The 12,661-nt window shown below is 46.8% G+C and overlaps 3 protein-coding genes across 3 annotated transcripts; 2 read left to right on the forward strand and 1 right to left on the reverse strand.

Moving 5' to 3' along the window:
* Positions 1-5,911: 5,911 nt before the first annotated feature.
* Positions 5,912-7,677, forward strand: N7509_000129 (uncharacterized protein; the record flags this gene model as incomplete). The annotated part of the gene is made up of 3 exons (XM_056624776.1): positions 5,912-6,168; positions 6,265-7,207; positions 7,288-7,677. 3 exons carry the CDS (start codon positions 5,912-5,914, stop codon positions 7,675-7,677), a joined length of 1,590 nt encoding a protein of 529 aa, XP_056494877.1.
* A 202-nt stretch (positions 7,678-7,879) lies between these two features.
* N7509_000130 (uncharacterized protein) lies at positions 7,880-8,446 on the reverse strand (the record flags this gene model as incomplete). The annotated part of the gene is made up of 1 exon (XM_056624777.1): positions 7,880-8,446. The coding sequence occupies one exon, from the start codon at positions 8,444-8,446 to the stop codon at positions 7,880-7,882; it is 567 nt and encodes a 188-aa protein (XP_056494878.1).
* Positions 8,447-9,427: 981 nt separating this feature from the next.
* On the forward strand, positions 9,428-11,143 carry N7509_000131 (transposase; the record flags this gene model as incomplete). Its single annotated transcript, XM_056624778.1, has 1 exon — positions 9,428-11,143. The coding sequence occupies one exon, from the start codon at positions 9,428-9,430 to the stop codon at positions 11,141-11,143; it is 1,716 nt and encodes a 571-aa protein (XP_056494879.1).
* Positions 11,144-12,661: the final 1,518 nt, after the last annotated feature.

A 12,661-nucleotide genomic window follows, 5' to 3' on the forward strand; every position in this document is an offset into this window, starting at 1 on the left:
CCCTTCCCCGTTCCCGTTTGAGCAAATACAGCGTATTCCTTACCTCGGCTAAGTAAATTTTGTAGAGGGTCTTATCCCTCCAGCTAGGCTGTGATGATTGGATCATGTTGGGCAGTGTCAAATGGAAATCCCTTGAAGACAGAGAAAAACAGGGTGGAGGAATAGAGAAGAGGCTTGAGGCTAATGCATGAAGGGCTACCCGAACCTGGGCGAGGACGGCTTGAATAAAAGATGAGACCCTATTGGCCCAATGACAGCTCAAGACGGGCCGCGGTACGCAAAGGCGGTGGGTGCGAGAATAGGGGAAGATCATGTTGTGATATGGGGCTGGTGCAGATCAGGAACCAAGCCGAACCATCGGAATTAATCCCGAGATTTCTATACGAAGAACCAACTCGTTGTATATATATAGCCTAATGTTTCCCTCTGAACAATAAAAAAAACAAAGTAATACCTCTGAACTACAACAGATCAGATGTACCGCGGCTGCAAGCAATGCGACACCGCTTCCGACCAGCCATGCTTGTACGTCCTTGTGGTCTTGAGTGGGCGCCATTGTTAATTGTCGTTCATATGAGCCATTACGGTCGCCGACTTTTTGGATATATATGTCAATGTCTTGGATTTTCATGGTTCGGCCATCACGTTACGTAATGAACCATGGTTCTTTTTGCCACCCTATTCATCACATCACTTCAGAATCGCAAAGCGAATTTTTCATCACCAGACGGACTAACTGCCCTTGCTGTCGGCTCCGGCCCTACTTGATAAGGAATTCTTATATGGGCTAGACCGCACTATCTACCCCAGCGGGGCTAGACCCGTTGGAAACAGTTTTAGACTTTACAGCATCACATGTCAACCACGAAAATGCTTTGTTTGTCCGATGATCCACGCATTGTCGAGTGGGGCATGTGGATCGGGAAAAAAGGCCGAATTTTTCAGTAAAGAAATCTCCTTCGTTAAATACTTCAGAAAAGTCAGCAAACTTTGAAGAAGTCCACTTTAGGATATTGAAGCTTAACAGTCAGAGAAAGCCTTGATAAGAATGTCGGAGAACTGTCGGTTCTCTTACATGCCTGCGAGCGCCCAGGCCTCTCGACAAATAATCGAGCAATCTTCCTACACAACTACGCCAGATCAATCTTCCACCGATCCAACGCCTCCATGTGGAGAAGCAGTGTTTAAAAAGCCGTTCGATGCAGACAGTCTCCAAAAAGTCGATTTATACCTCCAAATAGAGCAAAGATGTCATGCCGAAGACATTGAATCTTGTCGCGGGAAAATGATCGAAGGAATGGAAAAGAAGAAAACAACAGGTCGGCAAACAGATATTGCTCAAAAGAGGGAAATCAGTTGAGAATTACACCTCAAGAGTCTTCACAGTGCCAGACTGACAAATTATAATATACCAGAGTCTGCTCAGGATAACAACACCACCTAGTTTATTAAGCGCCAACCTGAACCTGATGACAGCACTATTATGTATTCAGGATGAGTACGAAATGACATCATATCATCTGAAAGAATCCCTGAGGAAAAGGGCTGAGTTCATTCTTCTCGTTAACTTTCATAATTCATCGAATATTGGTGTGCTCAATTCCATATACTCATCTCGGAAGAGGGAAAGAACATGCATAGAAGACGTTGCGGGCAATGAAGAGGCCCGGCAGCTATAGCATCAGGATGAGAGGGATAAAGATCCCTCTAGAGTTACGGTGGGACTAAAAGCGTAAGATATCCCCGGTCCTTGATGAAGAACACCTCGTACCAGACGTTCCAGCACGCAGGATGATCCACCTGTGAGAAGATCGTCGTCACAGAGCTGCAAAGTACCTAAAGACCAGATAATGGGTATATGTAAGCAAGAAGGGCAGTCCAAGTAGGAAGCCAATGGGCCATATACTGATATTTAATATTTGAATCATGGTGTCATCGCTTTAATATCTTCAGTGAATCCTCGAAATCCTGATTTTCGCATCTCGCATTATTGCACTACAAGTATTAGATTGAGACCGTTATTATCCTAGTCCGTTTCGCAAAGCTGATTATCGGCGGTACTCCTGCAGGATGAGAAGGAAGTAATAGAATATACTGACTGAAAGGTTTTGCAAGAATGATGAATTTCTTTTTGATAGAAGGAGCTCCGGATTTTCAACGAGACATATACTGATCTTGGAATCAGTTAGAGTGCCGACCAATTCCAAGATGTACGTGGGTTGCTTTCCTATGTGCAAGCTAGATTTTGCGGCCTTGGCGGACCTTGAGACATCGTTGGCATCTGAAGGGCCCGAAACTGAGATATTAGTTTATGTGTTTCAAATTCCTAACTCCTGCAAATCATTGCTGCAGGCCCTTGGCAGCGGGTTTCCAAACGCTCAGACTTGATTTGAGTCTCAACATTCTAGGCGAGCAGCATGTATTGAACTCATGATCTGTAGGTTGAACCAATGTCGAATTAACATAGACCTTCCGAAAGCTTAAGAGTTGCTCAAACATCGCTTAAAGTAACCTGATGTACTGCTTAAACACTACGTTCTGGTGATACTGTCTGTCACATGAGACTCCTTAAACGCGATTACGAAACACCCAAGAGCAATCAGGCCTGACGATTTATGTCAGGGGCCCATATTATACCGATCAGCTGGCCAGAACCGAAATTTAGTTTTCCATGGTTGCTAAGTGTTGTCGGGCGGTTATGATTTAAAGTGGCGTGATGTGCGGGGTAAACCGGCAATTCAGCGTTGGTCGCTAACAAGTTTCGGAAGGATAAACCCGTTTTGCAACTTCCAGTAGCAACTTTCAATGCAGCGACGCTTCTAACGCGCATTTTCCCGACGGATTCGACTGAACGTCATGATTGCAGGTTGAAAAACCACGTTTCATTGAAAAGGCGGACAGCACCTGAGATGACAAGAGTTGGACTGGGCGGGACTTCTCCTGGACAATATCTACCATGGGACTCACCCAGGAAGCAAAGCTGGGTGAGGCGAATCCAACTCAATCACCACCGCTGGATATCATCCTCTACTGTCTCGCATGTATTTTCATGACGGTTATGTACGCCAGATCTACCTCGTTTCGTCTTTTTCTTATTCTGAATATCATCCATGGCTATATTGTACTCTTAACGAGTGCTGACCTTGGTTTCTTCAGGATTATACTTAGAACCAGAATCCTTGCTAGCGGTATGCAGCATAGGAACTCACTTAGCAGTCAACAGGGCTTCTCATTCCCTTCCTCACAGCGAAAGAGCCTAAGATATCTCACGGATGCTGCCCCAGTAACACAACTCGGAGTGTGGTGGGCATCACGGCAAACGGCACAATCTCCTTTGTTGGCAAAACCTGATCCAGTGGACTGGTAAGGATTCCATATTGTCAAGGATGATTCAATTGGCTAAGGCTTTAAGTGTTCCAGCGCTATATGTCTAGATATGGTAAGGAAGACACAAAGGGTACACTGCCTTCAGTGCTGTCATGTCTTTCACTGCCAGTGTATAGAAAGATGGTTCCTCGATGGTCACAACACCTGTCCCCTCTGTCAGCGGGCCCTTTGCCCTAACACTGACTATATTCTAAGTTTGGTGTGAAGAATACAAGAACACATCCGACACAGACCCTGTAGTAGCTGAGCGTGATAAACAAAGAGATGGTTGTTTGATATCACAACTCTTGACCAACTCTTGACCAAGGACTAGTTTTCGCATTTTACTTCATATGCCAAAATCACCAGTGGGATTGAGAGGTAGTGATCTCACTCCCTTTTGATTGAAGAGGGATACGGAGCGAACGTTGAAAGCTAACATGGCGCCGTAGAGATTTAAAACTTCTTTGAGGAAGAGATAATCGGCTTCCTTTGTATTTTCCAAAAGCACCTGATCAATTGCTAGGTTTTGATAGACGCATTCTTGCTCTTTGCTCAAATTCCTCGGCTGGTACTCCAGGTTACACTCAGCTAATACCTCTCTTTATTGGATGCGTGCTGTAATTTTCGATAACACTAGTAAAGGTCCTAGTATACCAGCACTATTGTTCCTCCGCCGTGTTCGGAAAGTTGATTATCAGTGAATGGAGCAATTGGCATGACCGACCACCACACGTAGGTTGTGATAGGGTTTGCAAGCCTTCTCTGCTAAGCTTCTCGCGACTATCTGCGAAATAGAAGATGTGTGAAGGTCATGATTCTCGTGGGTACAGCAGAGCAAGAATAATTGAGTTAATTCGTGGGATTCACAGATCAGACGGACGTAGTGGAATTAGAAATAGAGATAGAAGTAGTGAATGATGCCACACCATAATGCAGGGTCCGGGATGGGCAACTACCACTCGAACTACTGACAATGGATAAGTACAGAATGGCACCATCAGTCTGTTCATTGACGACCCTACAGAGGATCCGACTATGCGCTGCCCACTGGTATGGAGGATTTGTGGAATCTCGTGCGAATTTGTCTGTATTGGTGCTAATTCACGATCCCTAGCCCTTATCTATGCCCACGATCGAAATTGGGAGGTCCAGAGGCCCCGAGCGGCTCGATCGACCATGGTTGAGGTATACATTGGTGCCGTCCAGCGCCTTTTAGCATCCTTGTACACTAGGTAATGTGTTTAGACTTCGGCATTGGAGTACTGAGCATAGTATAGACTGCCCCAAAATCGACTACATCCTGAATGGCAGCAGGATGTGAGTGAAAGATTGCAAGTATGTTCCGGTGCTCCACCCCATCAAGTTATCATAAGCTTAAGCTTGACATCTGCCAGTGCTGTACGTGATACCTTGCTGTCTGTTATACCTTTTCTTTCCCTCTTCTCTCTAGCAGATTGGACATAGCGCGCAGTGCGTAAATGAATCCATCTTGGTGGTATTTAGGGCTCCTCGGTGCTAAATAATTCGGCGCTTGAAGAGCCAGTTGAGCGAATTGAGAGGGCAGAGGGCGTGCAGTTTGATAGCTTGGGAGACCGCGCCTCCATGCCATTCCCGGCCTGGCCATTCGAATACGAAACCCATCCGTTCCTCATGTTTCATGGTGTGCGGTCTGCTCTTCAATTGGCGAGCAGACAGTGACATTCTCATATCCATACCTGTGCTGAACGCTATAAATTAGGTGCGATAGCTCTAGGCTACTCTCTTCGAATCATCTAATCTATGGTCTAGTTTTCTAATATTGGGATGAATCGGATTACGAAGGATATCCGAGAGTTAGATTCGCCCGATTGACTGACGACTTACCGTCCAATAGTCTGGATACTATTGCCCGGCCGGCGGGGAATATCTGGTAGGGGACAGCTCTCTACCCATGGTTCTATCTTACCATGACGCTAGCTATGGGAACTTCTCCATCTACCCTTACGTTGAAATAATTACACTTGGAGATAATCATGAGCTAGTGGTACGAACCACACAGTACCTAAACTTGGCGCGATCCGCCCCCGGTCACATTATGCTGCGCCATAGGGTAATTCTGGCCCAGGCCTTTCGAAACCCCGGTAGATAGGACGGGAAACACATTGCTCGGAGCTCGAACATATTGCCACCGAGAGATAGTCCAATTCCAATGAGGGTCATCGATCCGTGAATTAGAATGAGCATTCTTCTATCCCGCGCCGACGGCCGAAGTGATTTAGAGCCGTTTAGTACTTATCATCAGCTGTCAAGCGCACCTACTATCAAGTCTTGTAACATCATAAATAGCGGGATCATTAGCCACTGTGATAGTTAGCTTTCTCACATCACCTTTTGCTCTTAATTCATCGCCAACTGCGATCGGTCCAGAACTATCAGTCGCCTGTTCTGCTAGAACCAACTTCAGCGGTGGCTGTACATCGAACCGAAGTAACGTGCCTATATCTGATATTGTAGAAATGGGTCTGATTCGGTCGCAGGATTTGCTACTCGAGAGAAGTGCGTGATGCAGTCATTGGAAGCTCCAATCGGTCGCTGCCATTCCTCGAGCCATGTTGTGGGTATTCGAGGGGGCCTGAAACTGAGCTTCATACTGCTCGAGCCTGTCATATACTTGCAAGGAGACGGAAAGCCCGATCGCCATTCCAAGAATCAGCCGGCAGTCTCTCGGGGTTATCTCCATCTTGAGGTCACCAAGCCGACCAAAATTAAGAGCATATGCGTCTCCTTCCATGGTCTTGCTAGGTTCCAGCCGTTGGGGGGGTACGTCTTTTACCTGTCTTGAGCGCTATTGTGGCACCACCAATGTTTTTTTATGTGGCTAACTCATCATTCTATGCATTCACTAGGAAGTACTAGAAGACAGGATCTGATCACATGTGGTATTACCTACTTTGAGAACGGGCATGCGACATTACAAGACAGCGGCTATCGCAACTTGTCTATATCGGCTGCAGAGATTGGTCAGATTGTCAAAATCAACGCTCTAGCATTGCAGGTTGAGCAACTTTTACCTCCCGAGTATTATTCAGGCAGCTTAGATCGGTCTGGGCTTCCGCGCCCTTGTAGCGAAAGCCCCCAACATACCAACAACAGTCGCCCGAAAGGCCATTATACGATGTTTCCTGCTGGCGGTTATATCTACCCTTTCGAGTTTCTCGTGCACGACTCACTTCCTGAAACTATCAGCACTGGGCTTGTATCTGTTCGTTACTACCTCGAAGCTAAAATCGAATTCCCTGGAATTTCCCGTTCACAAATGCGTTCACAACTGGATATCCCGCTCCTTCGATTGCCTTCAGAAAACTCACTGGAACTAACTGAGTCAATTATTATCTCTAAGGACTGGCGTGAGCAGCTTCACTATGATATTTGTTTCCTCGGCAGAAGCTTCCCTTTAGGCTCCCGGATACCAATAAGGTTGAAACTGACTCCTTTCATCGACCTAAAATGTTGCTGGCTGAAAGTATATGTGTCTCAGCACATGCAGTACTGGAAAACGGGACGGGAAACTCGCGTATTACAGCTGGGTAAAAGAAAAGTGCTTCTGTTTGAAAAGCAGGCGGGGAATGAATATAGAAGCACCTATCCTGGCAGCAAAATCCGGATCACTTCAGACCGGGACAAAATACGACCGACAGATACGCAAACTTGGAATCTGCTCGGGGAAGTACTGGAAACACATGAAATTGAATTACAGGTACAATTGCCCAGATGCCCTGAATTGAAAGAAATACCGCAGTGGCAACGACTTCATACAAGCACCAAAGCAGGTAAACCTGATGTGAACCACTGGATCCAGGTAAGGATCCCCGAAACCTGCTCACTACCCTTTGCCTTGGAGACTGAGCAATCTATACAATATGGCTAACTCTCGTACAGATCGTCCTCTGTCTTTCCAATGAAGATAGGGATGGGACAGCAGCTAAAAAGCAGAACGCTTTCCAGCTCCTAATCATCGAAACACCCATCACTGTTCTATCCTGCAAGGCGACTCCGTCCAACATCTACGTTCCGCCATATGCAGTTGAACCCGATACAAAAGCAATGTCATTTCAAAATTTGGAATGCGACTGTGTTGGCAATGACTTTACGGAAATTATTGCACCAAAGCACAAAGCCGAAGTGCCAGAGACTGAAGCCAAGTCTGTTGAGCAAATCTTTCTAGACAATTTAACAAGGCCAGTCAGCTTCGAGAGCAGCTCCAGCGATATTAAGCCGCCTGCACAAGCCCATATAAGTAAATGGAGCTTTCAATATATTTTCCAATGAGTAGCACCATGAACAGCGACCGGGCAATATCAGAGTAGGTCAGTCAACTTCGTCAAGGCCTTTCGGCGTTTCCCGATCGAAGGTCGCTCTCCCACATTCGTTGACATGGGGGGGAAGGTCCTCGGTATCTTGGAACAAGATGGGCTTTTGGGTTTCCAATTGGAACTGAATTGTCCTCGCCATCCCGAGACTTCAATTTCCATCATAGAGCCAGAGCACTTCCTGCAACTCTCACCTGAAGGGGGATGCAGTCTCCAATGCGACAGGCGCCTTCAATGCGGTCATCCCTGCAGGCAAAATGGTCATTCGGAGGTACTTTACAAGGTTGTCTATTGCTCGGAAACTTGTCCTCGACCACTAAATGGCTGCACACATTCTTGCCCAAAACACTGTGGTGACCCTTGCCCAAAAAGGTGTAATATCCCCGTTCATGATACAAAACGAATTCTTCCATGCGGACACTCGATGGCCACTCTTCCATGTTGGCAAGCTCAAAATCCCGATCTCGTCCAGTGCCCCATACTTGTAAAAAAAGCAGGTTCCGCGCTGTAATCATACTGTTATTGTCGCCTGCCATACAGATGTTAATAGTGACGCGTATATATGCGAAGAAACTTGCTAGGTCGTGTTGGCATGTGGACATAACTGCAGGCGCTCCTGCTGTGCCATGAGAGTACCCAAAGGTCAGGAAATTGAACATGGAGCCTGTACACAAAAGTGCGGAAGACCATTCTCCACCTGTTCTCATGCCTGTAGCTTCGAATGCCATGGACAAGACGCATGCCCTGCATGTGCATCACCTTGTGGTGTAGAGTGTGGCCACTCTAAATGCCCACAGCAATGCTCTGAGCGATGTGCACCTTGCGCTGTCTCACAATGTTTATCATCATGTCCTCATAGTACTTGCTCGATGCCTTGTGCGGCGCCCTGCGATCACATCCCATGCTCTTTACGCTGCAAAAATGTTTTGACATGCGGTCACCAATGCCCGTCCGTGTGCGGCGAAATTTACCCCTCAGAGAAGTACTGTCAGATATGCGCATCCGGCGAGATCAAGGAGACCCCCGTGGCCTTCATCTTAGGCGAATCATACCAAGACATCAATCTCAACGAGGCCAGTGGAATCAATCAGACTGTCTCATAAACCGATCGGATACCTCACCCGTAGAGCGGGTCGCACGAAAGTACTCATGCAATTGCTATGCACTCTATAATGTGAACCTACTCAGCCTCCGTACAGGCCACTGTTACCGTGCAGCCCAGTGCCATTTCTTGATTTTCGCGCACGAAGAGAACTAGCTTGCAGCCGACGGAATACTTGGCAAGGAGAAGCAGCTGATTGCAATGGCTTCTCGAGTTGTAGCTGTGTCAGTGACAAGATGAAGCAACCCTGGCAGTTGTGGGTGTGGAACTTATGAGTCTTCATATGAATGATTCGTACCTGGGAGAAGGACTTGAATGAGAGACCTGTTTTAAGAGAGTTCTCGTTCTGAGATGAACGTCTTTGAGATGCTCTTAGTCTTAAGAAGCCCTGGTACTAATAAGGGCCACATAATACCATGACAGATTACCCATATTTTCTTCGACAACGGAGAGGCGCTTTGTCTAGAGTAGTAGTCGTGGCGTTCCGAGCGTACTGGCCACCATCACCGCCTTCGCGGTGATGGTGGCCCACGTCCACATAGAATTAACGTCCATATCGAATTTTTTTTGCAATTCCACCTATTTTGCACGCTTACCATCCACCACTATGCCTAAATTTGATGAAATTCGCGAATCTCGCGTAATTAAAGCTTGCGCTGCTGCTCGTGCTGTCAAAAAACCCAATATCAAGCGTATTGCACGCGAATTTGACGTGCCTTATGGGGTGCTCCACGGGCGCATCAAATACGGAAGAACGTCACTTTGTGGCCGCAATCCTACCAATATGGCGTTGACGAAGGCTCAGGATCGTGCATTGCAGGACTGGGCTGACTATATGCAGCGTCATTATATGCCATTGACGCCTGCAATGGTGGAAGCATACGCTAATCGCTTGATTACGTGTGCTAAAAAACCTCGATCACCAGTTTCACATATGTGGGCATATCGTTTTATAGAACGGTTACCACCACATAAAAAACTTGCCCCAGTACGACAAAAAGTTAAGGATGTCAAGCGTATTGGTGCTGAAGAAGCTGGAGCTCTTGAACTGTGGTATAACAATCTCGCAAGGGTTACCAAAACCCTTCCGCCGCACTTAGTATTCAACTTTGATGAATGTGGCTTTCAACCTGGTAAGGGAAAGCCTCAGAATGTCATAAGTGGTACAGAATACCGTTCAGATCTGCCCGAGGCAGAGCATTCAGAAAATATTACAGCACTTGAATGTATTGCTGCAGATGGCTCTTCAATTCCTCCACTCTATATTTTCAAAGGATCAACTTTCCAGGAAGATTGGTTTCATGCATCTGAACAATTACCTGAGGGTACGATAACCAGTGTCTCTAAAAATGGATGGATTAATGATGATCTTGCTCTTGAATGGTTAAATCATTTTCAGAAGCATACAATTGATCGAGTCCGCCCAGGTGAGAAGAGGTTATTATTGTTTGATGGTCATGGGTCACATAAAACTGAGGAATTTATCACACGATGCCTCAATTGGGATATCATACCCTTTTGTTTCTTAGCTCATTCGACTCATATCTGTCAACCGCTTGATGGGAAGCCTTTTCTTGCACTGAAGCAACATTTCAAGAAGGAAAATAATGAGTTATCCTTCTGGGGACGTGAGCCTGCAGGCAAATCTGAATTCTTACGTGTTATTACGAATGTTCGGCGAGATGCCTGGGGAAGTCGGCGTATCCTTCGTGATGGCTTCAAGGAACGTGGGATATATCCGACCGATGGTACTGCAATTGTTAAGGCTCTAGAGAAGGAGATGCCTATATTTGATGATCTGGTTATACCTGATTATGCTATACATGGGGAAAAAACACCACCACCAGAGTTTCCCTCATCCTCTAGTGTTGAAGCTACGCCTCCTAAAAGCATGGAAAAACGCTTGAAAAATTACGCCAAATGCGCAAATATCCCAGGGATTCAACCAAAACACCAGCGCAATATTGATCGAATATTTCAATATGCTGAGATTGACGCCGAACGCGCTACAATTGCTTCTGATACTGTTGCCAAAATGGCAGCTATACGCACGCCATTACAACGTCGAAAAAGTAAGCGTCAGATTAAGCCACTATCGCAGAATGGGATACTCAGTATTAAAGATGCCAATCGCAGTATTGCTACGAGCGCGTTAAAACGCGAGAGAACTGCTAAAACGAAGCTCCGCAACGCATACAAAAAGCAGTACGGCCGATCGCCACCACCATCTCCAAAACCATTAATTTTGCCGTCAAATGATGCAGAATTGGCAAATTTACCAGATAGTGCCCTATTTAGTATAGATACTACGCCGTTGCGTTGATATTATAGGTAGAATTGCAATAAAATTCGATTTGGACGTTAATTCTATGTGGACGTGGGCCAACCATACCGCTGAAGGCGGTATGGGTGGCCAGTACGCTCGGAATGCCACGACTATCGGTTAGCACTTTGCAATAGATCTTGTCTCAACTATTGGACTCAATGTTTCGATTGAGCACCAGTCATCATTAGTCAATACTCCAAACTGGAGCCGAGATCCCCGTATGATTATCTCGCGGGATACGAACACGTCTTCGCGTCCATAGTAGCCCCGAAAACAGTTCCCGGATCGTGGGATATTTCATCCGACAATGGTTTGACCGCACTAGAACATCATATCCGGACAATAAATAAAATTTGAAACCTCGTCACTCGCTCAGGAATGAAACTGAGCGAAGCAGGTACTTTGCGGGTGTTTAAGAAAAAAATAGCGAAATCAAAAAGCAATACAGATAGCACAGTTCTTCTCCGTAGCGATACACACGGATGGATGGATGGATGGATGGATGATTTCATTTACCCCGACCCCTCGCGAACGATATGCAGGATTCAACAACTATATACATGTGTCTCTTCGTAATTGCCGTGTCTAATTTCCTAAGCGACCTTAATGCCTCGCCGAAGCCTTTCGTGGCTCCCTAGCCCTTCGTTCTCATGTTGTCTTCATGGTGCTCGGCTTTGAAACCGTTGTGATGCTTCAGCGAAGTCCAAGACGGCTTCCACCGTCTTCGCCTTCGAAGCATGGCTAACCTTACCTCTCTCCTCTCCTCCAGACCCTCCTAGTAGGGTTGAAATGCTGTTGAACGCCTCGCCGACCTTTTCTCGGAGCTCTCGCCGAAGTGCTCTCAGCTCTGGACAGTCTAGCAGAACATGGCTTACACTCTCGCGTTCGCCACAGACACATAGGTCATTGTCGCGGAAGCGAAACGTCTTTGCATATGTTGATAGCCAGCAGTGGCCAGTTCGCAATTGGGTGAGTAGATAAGCCCGGTTCCTCGGGAGGGAACCGTAGAGGCCACGTGTGTACTTGGCTGGCAAGGTGTTGTCAATCCGGCGCAGGTGGCTGCCAGTCTTCGACCCTTTCCATTCCTCTGCCCATTGGTCCTGAATAACTTGCCTGATATGTGCTCTCTCGCGTGATATCAAGGGACTGAACGGGTGTGTCTTGCCCGGGATGGCGGCTTCTTTAGCAAGCTGATCGGCGATCTCGTTCCCCGGTATTTCGCAGTGACCGGGGATCCATTGTAGTCGAATCATTGTACCATGGTTCTTGGTGGTTTCGGCTGCTCGTAGGATGGCGTGGATGATCTGCTGTCCCGACTTGTTCCCCGGTCTTCGAATAGCTTGCAGTGCCGACATACTGTCGCTGAAGATCGTGGCGGATCTCACCCGCGCGTGCGATGCTGTCCAACGTCGAACCGCGACTTGATTGATGATATTGATAGCGTATAGAATCCCAATGAGCTCTGCCGCATGGACCGACCAGCGGTCCATACTGCCCACCTGTATTTGTATCCTG

The sequence above is a fragment of the Penicillium cosmopolitanum genome, assembly GCF_028827165.1.
Source record: "Penicillium cosmopolitanum strain IBT 29677 chromosome Unknown utg000001l:1.0-706529.0:1.0-706990.0, whole genome shotgun sequence".
Lineage (NCBI taxonomy): Eukaryota > Fungi > Ascomycota > Eurotiomycetes > Eurotiales > Aspergillaceae > Penicillium > Penicillium cosmopolitanum.